Raw genomic sequence first — 19,752 nt, 5'->3', positions numbered from 1 at the left:
GTTCTGCACAACCAAGGTACTGTATGTTTAATAATATTAAATAAAGTAGCAAACACCCGTCAGCAACAATGCGCCCTGCTGGTACAACTCCTGTATATAAGCAGCAAAGTGACGCCAACAGGAATTTATAAGAGACTTTAACTGACATGGTGTAACAGTCCTCTATTCACATTTCACATTGCTGGGGAGGGGGGTGCATGTATTTCACAAATATATATTTACATATTATTGAAAAAAAGACATCAGCGATAAACCTCATCTTGACAAAGTCAAGTTAACTTACTTTTTAAAATCTGCTAGCAGCTTAAGCATATCTTCATTAGAAAGCTTGTTGCTGTCTTGCTTGTAAATGGGAGAGAATCTCGCAGCTTTATCTAATGTTCCTGAAGAATCTTTAAAAAGGGTTCTGGAAATAACAGAATAAATGTTATTATATCAATTTATGATGAATACAAGACATCATTGTGCAACACAAAATCACTTGCGACTTTGCACCATGTGAAGTAGATGAAATTCTAAAAGTGATCAAAGATACAGTCATTGAAATTTGTTTTTGATAGGGATCGTCCAACCTGCTGCATCTAGACAGAGACTTGGCATCGGCATATACAGGACAATGGAACAGGGGCAGTTGTTTCCTATCCCTTCTATAATCTCACTTTCAGCAATAGTGCTGTGTGACTGCTGCTGATGACACGACAGGAGCATTTTATTGTAATAGGGTTGGAGCCTTATGTCATATAAACCCACATAAATGCGTTTACAGACTAAAATAAGCGGCATGTCCCTTGTGAATTTTTCCTCCCCATTAACTTCCCACTGCTCTATTGTTCATGGAATAGTTCAGTCCCTAAAATGGTGTTTTATATTTCACCGCACATTTAAGTCTGCCTGGGTTTTATGAATTCTACTACACATATTCTGTATTCTTTAGTTACTAGCGTTCGAAAACAAGAATCTAAGTTCAACCGTGGGCTGCAGCTACCAAAAGCAAGAAGTATTGGTAAGTAAACTTCCTCTATATGCTCAGTGTCCCTCCCACTGAAGCAGCAGCCAATCACATATGATAGCAAAGTAGTGTTCTGATATCATACACATGATTGGCTGCTGCCACTGTTCCTATTCTTTAGAAACGCAGTCACAATTTGCATACCAAAAACATTACATTGATTGCAATTAACTCAGTTATGCTAAAACCTGCAACACCGGCAATGCCCATTTTAGTGTGACATTTATCTTATTATTTATATATTATATATATATATTTTTTAGAAAAACATTCACATATCACCTTTTTTGTATAATTAAATACATTGCTCGTCTTAAGGAGCGGCCATGCTATCTTTCTTGCAAATACCAAGGAGCCACCCTTGCCTTAGACAGCATGTAAATACAGAAATAGGTTTACATGACACTCAAGGTCTCTGTCAGGCCCATCTGTGACCAGAAACCCAAAAATGTTTGAAACACTGACTTGCCACGAACAATAAAATATAATACTGGTTACCTTGCCGCCCAAGCAAATGGCATCTTGTACTGCCCGAGCCTGCTACAAGCTTGTTTGGCATTTTTCAGAACCTTCTGTGCAACCTGAAAACCACAAGAACACAAGAGCTTAACGAGAATGACAAATACGGACAGAGCTGCAAATATATACATGAAACAATGGGGTTTAACAGCTGTCTGACATGTCTAGAGCTGCCACAGAGATTCTCACTATAAAGATCCACGCAAGAATAAAATCGTTAGAATATTGCTAAATTGTAAGGAATTCATTCCACACTCTCCTGGGACGACATAATGTTAAAATTATGTCAAACATAACAGATCTCCAATTTTCCAGTTCTACTAATTAAAGTGTCTTTTCTTATTTTACTTACTGATTTAAGTCTTATAAAATAAGTCAACTGTGATACTGTAAAAATAAATAAATAATAATAATAAATGATAATAGATTAGCTAGATGGTATTATGGGTAAACCATAGTGGCTTGGTTTATTTTATGGATCCGATTATCATGCTAATACAGAGTTAGATTTGAAGGATCTGGGCGAATGTCTTCTACAGAAGCTGACGGCTAAATTAAGTAAAGTGTAAGCCGGCCCTTTAAAACAAGAGCAATTAAATACTGCATTAGGCAGAGATCAATCCAGAAGGTAAAAATAGACCATTTAGCGGTGAACACTGCAAAACACATCAACAGATTCAAAGATACTGCTGGTATTTCTATGAATTTTTCAACATGCATGAATAATTAATAATCAAATATGATGGGAGACATGTGAACAGGTGCTTTTTACCAAACACAATTTGTCCTTCAAATTGCCTCAGAGGAGACAGTAATAAAAGGCAGTATTTGATCCAGGAGGACAAGGGTTTGTAAAAAGGCTAGGAAAGAAGGCATTGTAAGAATGCTTACAAGGCAAGTTATCTGATCTTGTCAAGTAGTGTGAGATATCTGACACGCAAGGACCTAACTGAAGAGGCTTTGGTGGAGTGCCGGTACGTCTACCGCAGGATCCAACAATCATTAATGACATCAACTTGGACTTGTTAAATTACGAGGGGCTTCTCAGTACTGCTGTTTCCTGGCAGTACCCCCATACATCAGAAACAGAGAAATATAAGTTAAACGTGTGAGGTTTTAACATAGAACCCACCTTTGTGGAATCCGAACTCTTCATGTAAGGCTCGGCACAGTGTGTAATGCTTCCCTGTAGGACCTTTTCTATCCGGGCTACGAGGAAGATATCGGAGTGGGGACATGTGACAGAGAATATTCCCTACGAAACAAAATGGAAAGAAAAGGGAAGATTTACAGATGAATACAGATTAATGCATTCTACATATTTTCTATCATCATAACTTTTATTTAAACAATACAGTGAACTGCAAGTAGTAACAGATAATGGGATAAGACCAGCCTCCATGCTGGCAGAGCAAAGACAAAAGTTTCAAAAGCTCTTTATAAACACTAGATGACATTAAAAAATATACTGTAGTACATTTAAGGTGTTCCAACTTGGTAGAAGTGGGTTCGACTATCGTGAATTTGACTCCAATAGCCATAGCAGTTCATAGAAAAGCATTCCCTTGAAATAGACGGTGAAACACTGATAATGGCTCGGTGCTTCCCTATGTTCCTTGAACACAAAAAAACACTTTACAATAAACTGTGTGTGTAGCACTTTGTTTCCTATATACCTTGCTCTACAATCTATGCCATTTGGCTTTGAAAAGTATTCAAAATGCAATCGTTATTCAATTATGTATGGACTTCCTTAGCCGCGTTAACCACTTCCTCATTGCACGCAAATTCCAAGTTGAATAATTTAAGTAGTATTTCATTTTTGCTAAAATCTTTTAAAAGGCCATTTGGATCATTCAATATTTCTGAACAGTACCTGTTTGGGGTATTGCAGCATGGACTCTTGAATGGATCCCATGATCCGTCGTCCAAAGTCCCCAGCGCCGTTTAACTGCTGCTGTGAAGTAGCTGGGATCATCTGCCTCACAGAGGCATGGTTTAAGTCCACATGGAAGTCAGCAGAAATCTTCTTGTTGGTTTTAATGTCAAATAAAGATAAAGTGACAAAAAAAGGCTCGACCTGAAAAAATGGCAGCAACGTTATTTGTGTTTTAGCATGACTCCATGTATGAATGTATGTACATTATTATTACAATTACAATATACAGTAATCGGCAATCATTACAGAAGTATTACAAGGCGTTAACAGATAAAATGTTAATCATAACAGTGGACAGTAACAGGAAAAAATAGCAAATACAAAAAAGATGGCAAAGCCACAACTTTTAATTAGCACATATGTTGATAGCATAGACACAGAAAAATCAGGACACAGACATTGCTACCTTTAGGCACAAGAGGACATTTAAAGAAAAGACACAATGTAAATGTTAAGACCCATACAAAATGGTGAAATAAAACCTAGCGTTATGCTTTTTCTTTACTAATTTGCAGTTGCCAAAGGGGAGCATTTGTTTCATGTTCCTTTCGGATATAACTATGTGAATGTAGGTGCCCGTTTAATGGCGACATGTGATATCTGCAGTCTGCCACTTCTCAATGAATGAAATTAGTATTTCTTGGTGACCGTGCTGGATAAATGCCAAATCAATGCAATGAGGCAAGTGGGTGGAATGATGAAGGCTGGAAGACAGCACAGTTTAAATTAACAGGAAACAGAAGGAGCAATTAGGCAAAGCAAAAATCTCATTAACCCATTGTACAGCGCAGTGCAATATAAAACAATAAATAACTCATTTGTTAGAGTGCAAGACGAAGTGCTCACGTCGTGCATGCCTTTTAAGAAACCATGTCTTTAATAAATAAATATAAAAAGTTCTGGAGATTCCCTCTAAGAAAGCACACACAAGAGGATATAATCATGTTAAATCCTATATGATGCCGTAATTCTAGAGGAGATTCTTTGGTGTGTAAAACATACGTAATTCTTTATGTCCCGGTTTTTCGTTTCTCTCTACGTTCTTGGAGTACGCACAATTAAAATAATTCCCTCCTTTCAACTCCATCCCAGCACCTGAATTCTCCATCAGCTAACACCACAACTATCTTTTCCATTAACCAGGCCCGACACGTTGCGGCCCATCTCTCCGACTCTCTGGGGCAAACCTCTCCTTCACCTCTAACAATCAGTCCCTCACCGCATGCTGCCGCTGGCATCTAAAAAACATCTCTCGCATTTGCGCATTCTACACCCAAGAAGCCACAAAATCCCCGGTTCATTCCCTTATTTCCCATCTTGACTATTGCAACACTCTTTTGGCTGGCATTCCCCTGTGTTGACTCTTTTGCAGTCTGTCCAAAATGCTGCTGCTAGGCTTATATCTTTTGAGCACGCTGCTCTTCTTCTGCTTCCCCGCTCTGTGAAACCCTCCACTGGCTCCCTAAATTTAAAATCCTTGTACTAACATTACTGCCTTCATATAAAAATACTCCCATACTATATCTTTACGTTCTTCCCATGGGCTAAGGCTCTCCTCCTCATTTATAATCTCTTCCTTTTCCCCATCTACAAGACTTCACTCGGGCTGCCCCATACTTCTGGAACCTACTTCTACCGAACCTTCAGCTTTCACCCTCCCTCCCAACATCCAAGAATCATCATCGCATCATAGCTAGCGCTTACCTAGCACTAATACAATCCCATACCATCTCTACTTACCTCCATAACTTATGATTCTCCTCACCCCATTCCCACTAGAGTGTAAGATTGCGAGCAGGGCTCTCTACCTAACGTATAGGTTTGTCTTAGTCTGTCAATACTAGTGTAAAATTGTTTGCGCTATATAAATATATGATAATTTATCACATGAATAATTAGAATAAAAAACACGTATGGTTAGTGAATCAATTAGTTGACAGACTTACGTTTGTGGTTGGTCCTTCCTCATTTTCAGCCACACAACTCTGAAGATTGAACGCTAGATCATTGCACTTCACTAAAATGCGTTTCCCAAATTTCTCCTCAAAAGGTTTTATTTCAGGCTCAATTCCAGAAAAATCAAGTTTCTTGTAAAGAAATGATGATCAGTAAGATGTGGAACAAAAATAATATACAGCAACTTCAAAATCAAGTTCAACGCTAACCAAATATATCTCTACATGCTGCACAGATGAAGAAAATGAACAATGCTGTGTTTAGTCCATATAAATGGAGCCCATTTTCTTATTTTTGAACAGCGAATCTTTGTTTTTAAGATAATGTATGGATGAATTATATCCCGCAATATAAAAAAAAGTCTCTAAACAGAGTTATAACACAAGTTAACTTTCAAAACGATATTCTTTATACTGACAGACGTAGTGTGCCGTTTCTGAATTAACTGTGTTACCGCACCATGGGTCATTTAGCGCAATTGCGTCAAAACAGCCATCCATGCATGAGTTTTAAGCTTTAATTATTTACCTGTGTGTCTGAATCCAAGGCAAACAGTTTAACTCTGCTTTCATTCTTCAATTTGGCCTCTGCATCTCTTGTACTCTATAATTCAGAAATATAGATGTACAAAAGCAAAAAGTAGTAAACCAAACATACACGTTCTCCTTTTCACATAGCAAATTAAAAAAACATTGGGCCACTTACAACGCATGAGAATATGTTTCACACCTAATGGAAAATTACATATGCAATAGCGGTTGGGAGAGTAAGATAAGAGAATTGAGGATGAACCAAGACGTTAGAGAGGGAAGGAGAGGGGATAATAAATGGGAGAGGTGGGAAGAAGAAGAAAAAAGGAAAAAACTGAACAGAGCGAAAAAGTAGGGCATGAGAAATAGCAGCAGACACCGCTGGCCTCCAGCATATGAAATATTTAAGTCAGGCTATTTTAGGAGATAGGAAGCGATCCATTAAGGTCAAAAATACGAAGCTACACCGCATCATTAACCTGTAAGAAGCCATGTCTGCAGGATCTTTGTAGATATCCAGTCTGATATAATAGTAGTAAGAATCACACAAACATTATAATTAAGAACAGCTTGGCTGACAAAGCTAAATTAAATCAGGAAAACTTTGAAAATGGTGGTCAGCTCAGCCTTTCTTGCAGAGTACCAAGCCAGGAATGGCCATATATAATGAAAGGTCTCCTACCAACTCCCACCTCTGTCAATAAAGCTCTCATCCATCCTACGAACAATTTAATGAATTTATATTAGAAAGTTTTATACCCCTCTGTATGCTCATAACCACAACACTCCTATGTTTTACTGTATCACACACAGATACATCTCGTGGTTTTTATGTAAGACTAAGTGGTATCACATATCATCCAGTACTTGGTAAGCACCAGAGACAAATAAATCTACATTAAAGAAAGAAATACCGGAATGAAACCCACTCTTTTGCACATACGTTTTCAGAGTAATCAAATCGGAAAACGTCAAACAGTTGACATTTCCTATAAGTTCTTTACGGTGTCTACTCGTACAGCCTGAGGGTCTCAGTCTGGAGCCAGACACGTTCAGCTTGTGGTCTGCACTCAAAGCCACCATGTCTATAAGTTGAGTTCAGCCCCGTCTTGTTATTTCACCGAGCAGATAAGAAAGCGTTCCTGGCGTTGTAAATGTTCAGTTAAGGAAAGGAGAAACCTGGGACTGAATGTTATTTCCAGGATATCGGTATGTGTACGGCTGAAATACTTTACACTGCGCCCTGTAGCCTTTTTCTTTGCTGGGAATACTTGCTAGAAATACTATTTTATAGGACTGATTACGACAGAACCAAAAAAAAGGGTTCTAACCAAGTGGTTTAGTTTTTATCATACTGGACAGACTATAAATGTCCCTTTTCGTTCAGATGCATTAATTGTAAAACTAGCATGCAACCTATACACGTCACGTTACAAATGAATGAGGATTTTATTTGCTTGCCAAAAAGTCTAACACTGATATGAGCGCACTGGCACAAGAATGTAGTATAACTCACATGGATACCAAGGGTGTGATTCATGGGTTTAGAAAGGCAAGACTGCATCAAAAATGGGGGTAATTCTAGTAAAAATGGTAAACTCTCTCTGGAAATGTCCAAATGTTTGGGCACAGATTGACATTCGTTCACTGGATTAAATCTTGCATTTTCCAAGAATGAGTGGAACATCCTCCATTCTGCTGTTTCCATTGGCATGCAATCGAGGAACAGTTATTTTCCTGCCGAAGTTGGTCCTTCCACCCCAATACCTTTCAAAATCTACGTCCCAGCTCTATCCGTCAAAGAACAAATAATAATCTTTAGTATTTCTTTCATACAATTTTGATATACCCATTATGTGTTTCATAGCCCGCATTCTATTTCTCTTACTTAAAAGAAAGAAAAAAAAAAGGGGGGCAACACACAAAAAAAAGTCAATATTGATAGAAGAAAATAACTACTTATGGATACAAAGCCTCATATCAAATGGGATGCCATGGTGAGAATCTCAGCTTTTACTATGTAACAGTCCAGTATTCTCACCTCTCAATAACATCATATAGGTGATTGCACATGCAGCACAGGTTCCTATGTCATAAAGTCTCGTTCATTTTCCCTGGTAACTTGGGGTTACGTGCGGGAATTTTTTTTCTTTTGAGATGTCCCGATTACAAAACATTGTGCACTGATAGAAACCAGAAGTCCTCACAAATATGTAGAGCTTTGGATCACGGTTAATAGCTGACTCACACTGCAGTACTTGGAAGGCATTAAGCAATCTAGTAAAATGCTACTAAAGACTTGAATGTTTATAAGTGAAATTCAAAGAAAGGCCAAGTGAATTCACCAAGCACTGCTCGTCTGAGACAGAAAGGAATTCGATCACTTAAAAACCATAAAAATGGTAAACAATTGAAGCAATCACATCGGTTATCTCATCTTACCGTGACTGCTGTGTAAGGACTGAAATATACAGCGTACAGCTATTCTTACTAAACAGACCTTGTGAAATTATTGTCACAATTATAAGGTGAATCACAAAGTTCCTTACTTTCACTGAACACATCGCAGCTATATTGTTAATCGATAATACACTAAGGGGATTTATGTAGGCGTGGAATTGCAACGGCATAAAATAATACAGTAAGGACGTTAAACATGCATGGGATAGGCTTATTGTGAAAATAAGATGAGACCAAGGACTGATTAAGGGTTGGGGCTTTAAGGCAGGAGAAAACAAGCAGACTGGATGGGCCAAATACTTCTTATTTGCTGTCAAAGTCTATGTTTCTATGATAATAGCAACTTTTCCAACTGTCCCTCAACTCCGGCCTGACGATATGTCTCCTACGAGGTAACTGAACAAGCAGCATTTCATCCTGAAACAATGCTAAGGATTCATTGAAGTATGGATGAATAAGGAGATCCGTTCAGACATGTTATGGGAACTAGCAGCCCATCCTTCACAGAGCAAGAACATGGATGGCAACACTTGCTAAACCCGCAAAACGCTTTGCATGGTTTTCATCCAAAATTAGCAAAGTAGGAAAAGTGACGTTTAATGTAACAGCTGGACGGGACATAACTCCCGCTGAATCCCTTCATACACCAGCAGTTGGGAGGCTGATGCTTTATAACCTTGAGACACATGATGAAGAGATATTACAATGACTACATAAAGGAAAGGCAACAGCTTTTATTATATTAAGTAAAGAATAAACGACATTTTCTGGGGAATTGGAGTGAAGGGTCTCCGCACTAGATATTCTACAGTAAAATGATCCAAAAAAGGTTGAAAAATGCAGTGAATATTCTTAATCAATATTTAATATTGCTGACCAGTAAGATATATGTCTGTGTTGAGTCACACCACATTAGATTCAGACTGCTTTTATTATGTGGTAAACCACGCATATTTTTTAAGTAATATCAGTTGGTTTCCATATCACACAATATCGTCACCATTTTTATATTATTCTTAGGAGCAAGATGTTTGAAAAGAAATGCATATTCTTAAAGTGAAGTAAGAATGCTTTTTCTCCAGCAATTTTGTCAAAAGGCAAACAACGGTCATTAACATTTCTCACAACACTTCCACTGAGAACACACATGGGTGAAGGAGAAAGCATAAAAACATATATACCGTATTGGCCCGAATATAGGCCGCACTTTTTTCCCCCACTTTAAGTCTTTAAAGTGGGGGTGCGGCCTATATTCGGGGTCTAGCGCCCGACGCCCGGGACATGCAGTCCCGGGCGCCGGGCAGGCAGCGGGGTCAGGATACAGATCCCCCGCAGCGGTGCAGGGGACCTGCATCCTACTGTCTGATACGCTCAGACAGCCTCCCCTGCCAGCACTTTCCACGGGGGGAGTACCGGCACGGGAGGTTGTCTAAGCGCATCGCGTGGACTGCATGATGCATTTTACATCCCCCCCCGACTTACCAGAGCAGACTCCCGGGTGTCTTGTAAGGCTGGCGGAAGACATCTATGCACATCGCGTATACAACTTCCGGTGCCGGCACTTCCGCTGAGTGCTGGCACCGGGAGTTGTATACACGATGTGCATAGATGTCCCCCTCCGGCCCCGCAAGACACCCGGGAGTCTGCTCTGGTAAGTCGGGGGGGGGGGGGACAGAGTGGCAGCATATCTCGGGGGGGGGGACAGAGTGGCAGCATATCTCGGGGGGGGGAGGACAGAGTGGCAGCATATCTCGGGGGGGAGGACAGAGTGGCAGCATATCTCGGAGGGGGGGAGAGGACAGAGTGGCAGGATGTTTTTTTGGTGCTTTTTTAAAGAAAAAAAACTTTTTCTTTAAAAAAGCACCAAACTTTTAGGGTGCGGCCTATATGCGGGGGCAGCCTATATCCGAGCCAATATGGTATATGTGGTATACATAATAGAAAGTAAGTTGAGGAACAGAATTAACAAAAGTGTGGAGTTTCTGAAGCATTCTGAAACAAAGGTATAAGCAAACGCCTCAGTATGGGGACATACCTTATCAGGGAGGTAACTATCCAGGCTAGAAGATGAGTTTTCAAACTTGCTGTGCTCATCATCTAATAAATACATAAAAAATAAAAATACATTTGATATCTGCAGAGCGAGACTATACCATGTAGCCTTCACTCGTCATATTAAACTATGGCTTATGCACATCACCATTACACGTTACATATTACACGCCACACCAAAACAGCATGTGAGGCTTCCAGCATCGTGTCCGGGCACTGCACTCATTTATACCATCTGTCATACTTACAAAGGGCTGGTTAGTTAAACGTGTAATAGAAAGTGTATCATACCTTCATGAGACTCTCCGTTTCTCTTCTCTTGCATAGCGGCTTCAAAGTTGAGTTGTAGGATTTTATTTAACATGCTTATCCAATCGTCCATTTCAGCTTCGCTGTCTGCGGCCAAGAGATAACTGCTCTTGTCTTGCATCTTGAGCTCAAAAGCAAAACGTCTGACCCTGTTGTTCTAAAATAAATAAATAAATGAATAAAAAAGTTACAAATCTTCATTTGTAAACACTAAAGGATAGTGGCTTTAGGGGCTTTCATTTAAATACTGAAGCCACGGTGGTTTAGGGGCTTTCATTCAAATCAAAGGGTATAAAGAGGGAAATCTCTTTGAATCCCTCAGCATATGATATTTTTGATCATTAAAATTGCTGGCATTTCACACAGCGACAAGAGAAATCCATGCAGGAAATTCTCCCTAGTGTGCATATTATCTTCTAAAGAACAGGTTTTCATTAAATTAAAGAGATCGATATAATCTATTACTTATTATTTATAGTGCGCTCATATTCTGCAGCGCTGTACAATGGGTAGATGGGACATAATAGTATATAACATAACTTGATCTACAGAAATAAGGGGTGCGAGGGTCCTGCTCAAGTGAGCTTACAATCTACTTTAAATTAATCTTTCAGGGTGGACTCACTCCCTGCGCTGGGCCAGAACCTTACCAGTGGCCATTATGATATCCAACAGAATAGTGAAAGCGGGTAGAAGTCTTGCCTACTCACAAACTAATACCTAAAATCATCCAAATGTTAAGGCATCAGCGGTAACATTTTAGGAGCTTTGGGGGTTTGCCTACGCCTGCTTTTAATGTATGGTAGCACCGTGTATCTATGTTTGTGCGGCAAAGCGTATTACGCGCCAATCTATCATATGTAAAGAGGTTTTGAACATCCGAACATACATATCGATCTCTTTTAAATAACCCGCAGCATTGACTGTGCTGTAAACCAACACCAATCTCATACTGAAGATCTTAAACTAAGCTATGCATTCCAGCTTTACTTAAAATGATGATTGTGGGGAAAAAGTGCATTCCTATGCAATTTCCCGACTGGAAAATATACATAACATCAGTGTGTTTTTCCGTATGTCATTTCACCTGACCTTGTGTTTTTTCTGGGATGCAGGATTCCCTTATCATTCCAGCTGAACTGAACACCCACGGCTAGTAATGTTTAACGCTGTTACCGCTGGCTTTCAAACGGTTAAAAAAACAAAGGATTCATTGCTACCGGTTTGCTTTTCCTTCCTTATTCAGACTTGCGAACATTTTTATTACTTGAAAAACACTGATCCGTTTTGCAATTAAACGCTCTGTGTGCCTTACTTATATTGCAAATTAGTCCACGTTAAAGCAGAGATTTAAATCAATGTTAAGCTTTAGGACCTTAGAGGTCTCTTCTACATCACAAGAAGAGACCTCTGAGGCCACAAAGGTCCTGTAACTTTACAGCCTTTTCTAGGTTGGCCCAATAAAAAGGTATCAACTTCAAATCTCCAATGGAAAAATGCTGCAGGCGCTTTGTTGTTTGTGTTAACTATGCTGGAAAGGGGGCATGGTAAATAGGAATGGATGCTATTTTGGCACCAGTAAAACATGATGCATCCCTATTTAAATGTGTCAGTGAAGCGCGTAGGAGTGCATCTTTAATGCGGTGGCAAAGGCCACATGTAACAAGATGTAAACGTATGTATCGGAAGCTAGGAATTTACCATACTGACAGGCTCAATCAATCTGAAGTGATAGTCTGCAATGTAAACCTATAGAAAAGCAAAACGAGCCTTTTTTATCTCTCTATTTTTTTCTTTTTAGAATGTAGCGACGGCATCTAAAAGAGAGCAGCTCTTTCCTCAACTAAACACGCCAGTGAATATTAACACTCCCAGTCCCCGGAGAACACTACTTCCTCCGAGAAGAAAGTATCCGCCAGATTCACTTTTGTGGATTGCGGAAACGTGAAACATTTTTGCTTTTTTGAGAATTTTTCTTTATACTTGGATAGCAGCACTGCACACACATTACATATACATACACACATATATACACACACAAAAGTGTTTGTGGAGCACTGCGGCCTTGTTAGACATGCACAAAGTGTGTGGTGGGAGCTGGTGGAGACAACTTCCCAGAGTTCACAGCGATTGTACTCGTGGAGAGAAGCTCAGTGGGCTCTGCTTTATGTATAGTTAAAAAGACAATAAGAGAATATCAGATCAGGTCCTTCATAATAGACCTGCACATGTGTACAGCTGAATGTCTAATGAGAGCAGGATTGAAATAGGTAATTGAGTAACACCTACCTGCACTACGCCCATGCAAGAATCAAGAAAGATTGATCCTTTAGGCTCTTTGGAGATTTTTTCATCCTTGTAGAAATTGAGGTTATATGAGCCGTCTCCAAGCTGTATTAGGTGGAAAAATCTTCTTTTGAAAGACTTTAAGGAAGAAAATGCAAATGCTGTGTTAGGTCGACATTTTTATAAATGAATGTTTGTTAAAAAGTATTCTCTTCAAATGAAAAACAATTATTCTAGAAAATATACAATAATTACAAGTTTACACAAGTGACATTATGGAGGAATTGGAAGTCGGGTTGCAGCAGGCTGTTGGTAGAATGTAAAATTCAGAGATGTCGGTCGTGGTGGGGAAACATACCCGCATAGTCACACTTATTGCACTGTTCATGTTCCCTTTGTACAGCCAGCCATGCTTCGTGATCCCTCCTTTTTGAGACCCAAGGGATGCAGCATCCTATAAAGAAACACATGTTTGTTATACGACATAAAAATCACCCCGCTAAAAAAAAAGAAAAAAATACTTCCAGTCTGAATGTTCCCGTTTGGTTTCAGAACATTCTAAAACATTTGAAGGCTCATCAATGAACGTAACCCAGTGCAGATCTCTTCTGGATTTATTAATTGTTCATTCAGCCCAATACATGACACATGCATTTTTAATGAAGGGATTTATGGGAAGAAGGGTATTTTTATCAATCTGAAAAAGATCCTCTTCACCAGCAACTCTGGCCCTGCTGGAAGACACATAATCATTGACTACCAGGAACATGTACATACTGCAAGCTATTTATACACGATATAAATGGCATTTTCTATCACCAGATATATCGTTCTGTTCTACAAACATAACAAGTGCATATGAAGAGCTCACAGTTTATTACAAGTTCCCTGAAGTTTGTGCTTTCAGGGAACTGTAACAATATCAGATTATAAGATTATAAGAAAACCTGCCGTTTCTAAAACATTCCTCATCACATCGACAAATACAGATTCATTAACGCAGCAGAGGAAAATAAAACCAAAGAATTATCTATGGTCCTTTGGTATCTTTGCCAACGAGGCTGGGTGTTGGGAATTGTGAACCACGGTACTGCATTGGTCATGGTGCAGAAAGATTTGTGGATTACGGCAATGATAAATAACTAAACTATAACTAGTTTGTAGCTTGGCTACTTAATCCGGTTACCATGCAACTGCATTGTTTTTTTTTTAATTTTCCACAAATTAAGGCAATCCATAATGCATTTAAAAACACTTCAAAACGCGGGCACTAAAGAATCCAACTACAAGAAAAGCTATAGAAATCACCACCGAAACAGCATCTGCACACATCAATCACCCGAGAGCGGCAGGGAAAACACACACTAAATGGATACCTGTACATCCTTTACTGCTTTAAATGTAAAAATATTCTGCATAGAACAGCAAAAACACAAAAAGAGCATTTAAGGACATAGAAGTAAAAGACAGGAAAAAGACAGCGGCCGTACACAGGTATTATCCATATGCTCCCGTCAAACAGGATGGCAGCGAGAGGAGATCATCCGCGGTCGGTCAGGAGGTTAGAGGCGACATTTACAAATATCCTCTTAAAACAAATACGGCAGTTACCGCAAATATGGAAGAATCTTCCACAGCATTAGACAATGGGTAAACAAGACAGAACAGTCATTTTCCCCCCAAACGGGCTGCAATATCATCGTTTTAAACTCAATGGGGGAGAAAATGGTCTATAAACACCATAATGGACAAACTCCTAACACACACGAACACTATATTCATCAATTGCTCATGCAATGCAGTTTCACTTTTCGGATATAAATTATTAATGTACACACCTCATCTTTGTCTGCATCTTCATCCACTTCATACACATGTACTGGCAGTTTCTCAGGTTTGGCTCCTTTGCTATTTGACAGAGAAGGGATAGAAAATTACATATAGCTGTACATATACAAGACACAAGGAAATACGCATCTACCATATCTCTGGACATGAATTAGTTCAATGTAACCTCTATATACAATTCATAGAATTCAATTTAAATAAATAAATCAAAAATCAAACACGCTATACATCCACGTAAATCATCTTTACATAAAGTGGACAGAAAAGAAATGGGACCACACTCCAAAAATACCAGATTACAGAAGCAGGGATTGTGTTAAGTGTCAATCACTCTTGCTGAAATGTCTCTTCTTTCTTTGGATGGAATATTAATGTGTGTTACGGATCATTTAATGCTCCAATATATATATATAATAATAATAATAAGAAGATAATTCCCTGCAAACAGAATCGTATTGAGTACACAAAGTTTGCCACCTTCTAAGGTGCCATTATTACAAGGTTAACAAACTGACCTACGTGGACGTGTGAAAGACTGACAATACCAGCGTAGCTCACGGTTTTTAACGTAAAAGACATTGGAAACATGTATAATATACTTGTTTTTTTTTTTCCCAAGCAGTAAAACCTCATTTAAACCAAACAATGAGATAAGCAGAACAGCCTGAACAGTTTAATGTGAAATAAAAGAAGTGGAGGTTGGCTGGCCCTGGAGAAATGGGAGGAAATGATGCTATGTGCAGGATATGAAAATCTGGCAGGATCCGATAAAGATTATCGAGAGGCCAACAACAACTCGCACAGTCGGAGCGCCGTAATTCTCACTGAACTGATGCGCACACTGCTGCTTTATAGCAACTGGAATCAGGGATGGGTAATAATAAAAAATACTCCTTTTGCTTCTCGCTCTGTGAAGCTCTCTGCGGTTTACCTTTGCAGGTATAGTTCCCACCTGGCTGATGAGTATTATAAATACAGTATATCCATACTGTTCACACGTTGTTATAGTGATGAGAAGTCTGAAGACCAGACTACTGTGTTTGGTTAGCTTTGCTCTGATTCTGTGACCTGCTTTTGCTATATTGTTCTTACTTTTATGTGACGGTATAAAAAGTAAACTTATCACTTGTGTGATTCATAATATCAAGAAACATGCACTCCCTATTTAACGTGTATTAACCCAGGTAAGAGGACAGAGTGGGAAGAAAGTTAGACCGACTTTCCTAGCACACAAACGTTACACTATAATAGAAAATCTTTTTTTCTTAACCCCACTGTAGGGCAATAAAAACTTTTCAACACCTATTCCTTTCCAGAAATAGACTTACACGGAATTGGTACAGGTCATAAGATCTGTGCCCATTCACCCAAAAAAACAAACATGCAGCCCATATACAAATGAGAACCTGTCCAGAGCTTATATCAGATGTTTGACACCCAAAAGCAGCCCATTGTAATGATAGAATAAAGCATTATTGGGTCATAAAGTTTTAAAAATCGTCAGCTACATGGTTAGAAGAGAAAACCCAATGGAATCACATACAAATTGGACAAACCATCTGCATGATTGTTTCAAAGAATAAGAACAGGTCCTCATGGAACTACACGGTGGTGGACCTGCAAAGATCAGTACCATTCAAAGCGCAGATCACGCAGCAGGTTGCAGAAAACATAGCTAAATACTCTAAGCCATGTTAGTTTGCATGCTTGTGGTGTGTCAGACATCGTACAGTACAGTTCTAGGAACGGATGCTACCCCTACACATAACCATTATTTAGATTTTGCTTGAAGGACCAAGCAGGCAACCTACACACAGGCTTGCTTGCTCTGAAATACTTTATGAATGGATGCTATCTTAAAACAAACTCCTTTATTATATTAGGGGCTAGTCAATGTTTTAGAAGAACGCAGCGGTAATGTGTTTATTGTGATTAATTATATGTGTAAATGATCTGCAGAAGCCCTGTTGGGAGTATTGTTTTCTCTTGGTAGATCTAATTTTCTGTTTTCAGTAACTCTGATTTTATACTTCATTGAAGCCGTCCACTCCTTGGAACCTACTGAGGATTTTCCTTTCAGCTCAGCTGCCCGCTTCCTATTTCATACACAATATTGTTTGATTATATTATTCTTTCCTCAAAACTGTTACCTTCTTACCCCTGTAAAAAAAGGGAAATGATTTAAGTTTAAGGGTCTTAAATTATGCAGTGTTTCTTCAGTCCTTTCTAATTAGAGCACACATGGATCGTCAAGGATCAAGATTCTAGGCTTACACGCATAGGGTAAAGAAATATAGGGGTCTAATGTTTTAAGCCAGATCCTGTCTGAGGGAAAGTATGTGTTTCGGTAAAAAAAGAATTACATTTGTAAAGAATATTTTAATACACAATGTACCACTTAATTACACTTGTTACCACTGTTAAGCACAATATTTTTACATATCCACACACAGATACATACATATATATGTATATATAAATACAAAAAGGTTTCCCCTACCACAAAAACGTACTAAAAAGTGTGATTACTTTAAACGCACTAATAAAGATAGGAAAAAAAACAGCAATATTTGTTTCTGGAAAGTTGAATTTTGAGGGTGTGGAAACCCTATGGGAGACACTCTGGATCCATATAGTACAGACACCTATTGAATTATTTCTTGTCAGTATTTACCACTGCAAATCGATTATTCCAATGTCAAGACAAGATCAAAGCTTGGAGATGTCTCTTGGGGATCAGATCTGTCTTCTGGAGGACTGGCATTGATTCGCTTTTAATTGTACTATACTGCTCCCCTGCCTTTCAGGGTTATGAACACATTAGTACCTCTATAGTAATAACTATAGAAGGCAAGTGTAAGAAAATAACTCCTAACACCACGCAGTACCAACAGCTAAGAGAATGTCAACTTAGAGAAAGTGAACGTTCTGTAGTTTCCGCGTAATTACATGGATATACTATTTGGGGTCCTGATAGATAATCTGATTTATATCTTTGATTGATAGATATGTTTTTTTTATCCATGATAAGTAGTTTAGTAGTTTAAGTATAATATATATATATATATAAACATATTAACTTCCCCATGAATCATTTATAGAGAAGGTCACATACAGGCAGTAATAGTATTGCTCAGGATTGCTCAGTAAATTTTATATTATATTAAAGTTCCATTCCGCTGCCAGTCGTGATTAAATACAAAAAAAAATTAAAAAATACAGCAACGCTTTTTCAGGTGTCTGAATGACACCTACTCAGAGAATCTGATGCCGCCAGCAAAGTACCACATCCTAGTTATTTTCACACATTTGCTGTAAACACTTTTCCTAGGATTAACAAGCTGTAATATAGCATGTGCACTGACCTTGGAAGCTGTCGGAAATCTCCTGTATAGTCTTCATATTTATAGGTGACGACGTGCCAATCTGAATGATATGTTTTGATGCACTGATAGAAGATAAAAAATATCAAAGGTTTCCTTGCATTAGTATTATGGTTTCTGCAAATGTAATCACATTAAAAATTGGAAATGATGTACTATAGAGAATCTAACAAGGAACCAGAAAGGACACTGGGTACTCATACACCATCATTCACTTGAAGATACAAGAAAAAAAATGTAATTCCATAAAAAACCTGGCCCAGTTCCATCACTTTTCAGTGATTTATGTATGGGCACTTTCAGCTACTGAAGAGGGAATGTTCTACAGAACACTTAGATGTCAACAAATCAACAACCATTTTAAGACCAGCCCAATACGTAGCTACAAACACAGACTGATAAAACATTGGAAAGCAGATCAGATTTATCACAGTATCTAGTTAAAAGTGTGCATTATAAATTAATATATTACAATAGAACACAAGCCCTCTCCTAGGGGACATCACCAGCTGGCTTCCACAGGAGACACAAGGTCATCTCCTCACATTTGACAGTAAGAGAAGTCCTTTCAGAAATGGAAAATAGTATCTCAAACTAGGGTTAGTACCCATTTTGCATATTGCCAGCAAGCTACCCATTAAACAAGTTAAAAGGGTCATTAAAAAACTAAAACAAATCAAGGTTCTCCAGCTTAACGTATCTTTGCACCCAATGGGAAAATAAAAGAGGGAATCAATCTTTATGAGAAATCAAAGCAATGCCGGATAACATTTTGTTTTCAAACATACCATGTTCCCTTAGCAGCACTTTGAAAAATGCTTTAGCTTGGACCACTAATGCCAAACTGCTGATTTGTTATAAACATTTTATATTTATTTGAAATACCACTGAATGGCAACAAAGGTTCTTCCAGGAACATTTTGCGTATGTGCTTGTTCTGCCCGTGTTTAGAGCAGATATCTCAGAAAAGCGATAGCCAACACAAGAATAGCCTTGTCACAGAGCATTTATCCAAAGCCAAAAGTAGTGTGGCGCCTTCAACCTGATCTAGCAAACAAAAAACACGGCTTTAAAGTCCAAATCTTAAAAACAGACGCATAAGATAATAAACACTGCAACTCTGCACACAAACTAACTCCGAGGGAAAGGAAAGGTGGATGTTAAACAGTGCGTGTTACAATGTGTATTTTTATACAACTTCTGAAACGAATGCCGAATGGAAGCAACACTATAATCCACCCAAAGTTACAACTCACTGTTATCGCTGAGCCACACGCCAATTCAAAAGAATGACAGGAACAAAAGGTCACGGTTCCATAGTCTTTAGAACTAAATAGATTCTGGTCACCTGAATCAACAAGCTAACCTAATTCCAAAGACAGCATCTAATAAGACTTAAAATACAAAATCCATCGCTCATAGACATCAGATCTTGTTTCAACTGCTACTAAGCTTTTAGTG

General features: G+C 38.6%; 1 protein-coding gene across 13 annotated transcripts in view; it reads right to left on the bottom strand.

Annotated features, from left to right (window-relative positions):
* The window catches only part of DOCK9 (dedicator of cytokinesis 9), a 108,727-nt gene that overhangs the window by 39,863 nt on the left and 49,112 nt on the right, over nucleotides 1-19,752 (bottom strand). For all 13 annotated transcript variants that reach the window (XM_053455336.1, XM_053455337.1, XM_053455347.1 and 10 more), the window contains exons 4-15: nucleotides 18,274-18,356; nucleotides 14,899-14,968; nucleotides 13,419-13,514; nucleotides 13,064-13,198; nucleotides 10,757-10,931; nucleotides 10,449-10,510; nucleotides 5,952-6,026; nucleotides 5,414-5,554; nucleotides 3,405-3,608; nucleotides 2,661-2,783; nucleotides 1,508-1,590; nucleotides 284-406 (exon numbers count right to left, since the gene is read on the bottom strand). In XM_053455336.1, the coding sequence (XP_053311311.1) occupies nucleotides 284-406; nucleotides 1,508-1,590; nucleotides 2,661-2,783; nucleotides 3,405-3,608; nucleotides 5,414-5,554; nucleotides 5,952-6,026; nucleotides 10,449-10,510; nucleotides 10,757-10,931; nucleotides 13,064-13,198; nucleotides 13,419-13,514; nucleotides 14,899-14,968; nucleotides 18,274-18,356 (1,370 nt within the window). The remainder of the gene's footprint in view (nucleotides 1-283; nucleotides 407-1,507; nucleotides 1,591-2,660; nucleotides 2,784-3,404; nucleotides 3,609-5,413; nucleotides 5,555-5,951; nucleotides 6,027-10,448; nucleotides 10,511-10,756; nucleotides 10,932-13,063; nucleotides 13,199-13,418; nucleotides 13,515-14,898; nucleotides 14,969-18,273; nucleotides 18,357-19,752) is intronic.

This window comes from Spea bombifrons, chromosome 2, assembly GCF_027358695.1.
Source record: "Spea bombifrons isolate aSpeBom1 chromosome 2, aSpeBom1.2.pri, whole genome shotgun sequence".
Classification (NCBI taxonomy): domain Eukaryota; kingdom Metazoa; phylum Chordata; class Amphibia; order Anura; family Pelobatidae; genus Spea; species Spea bombifrons.
This window is presented reverse-complemented; position numbering and strand designations above follow the sequence as displayed.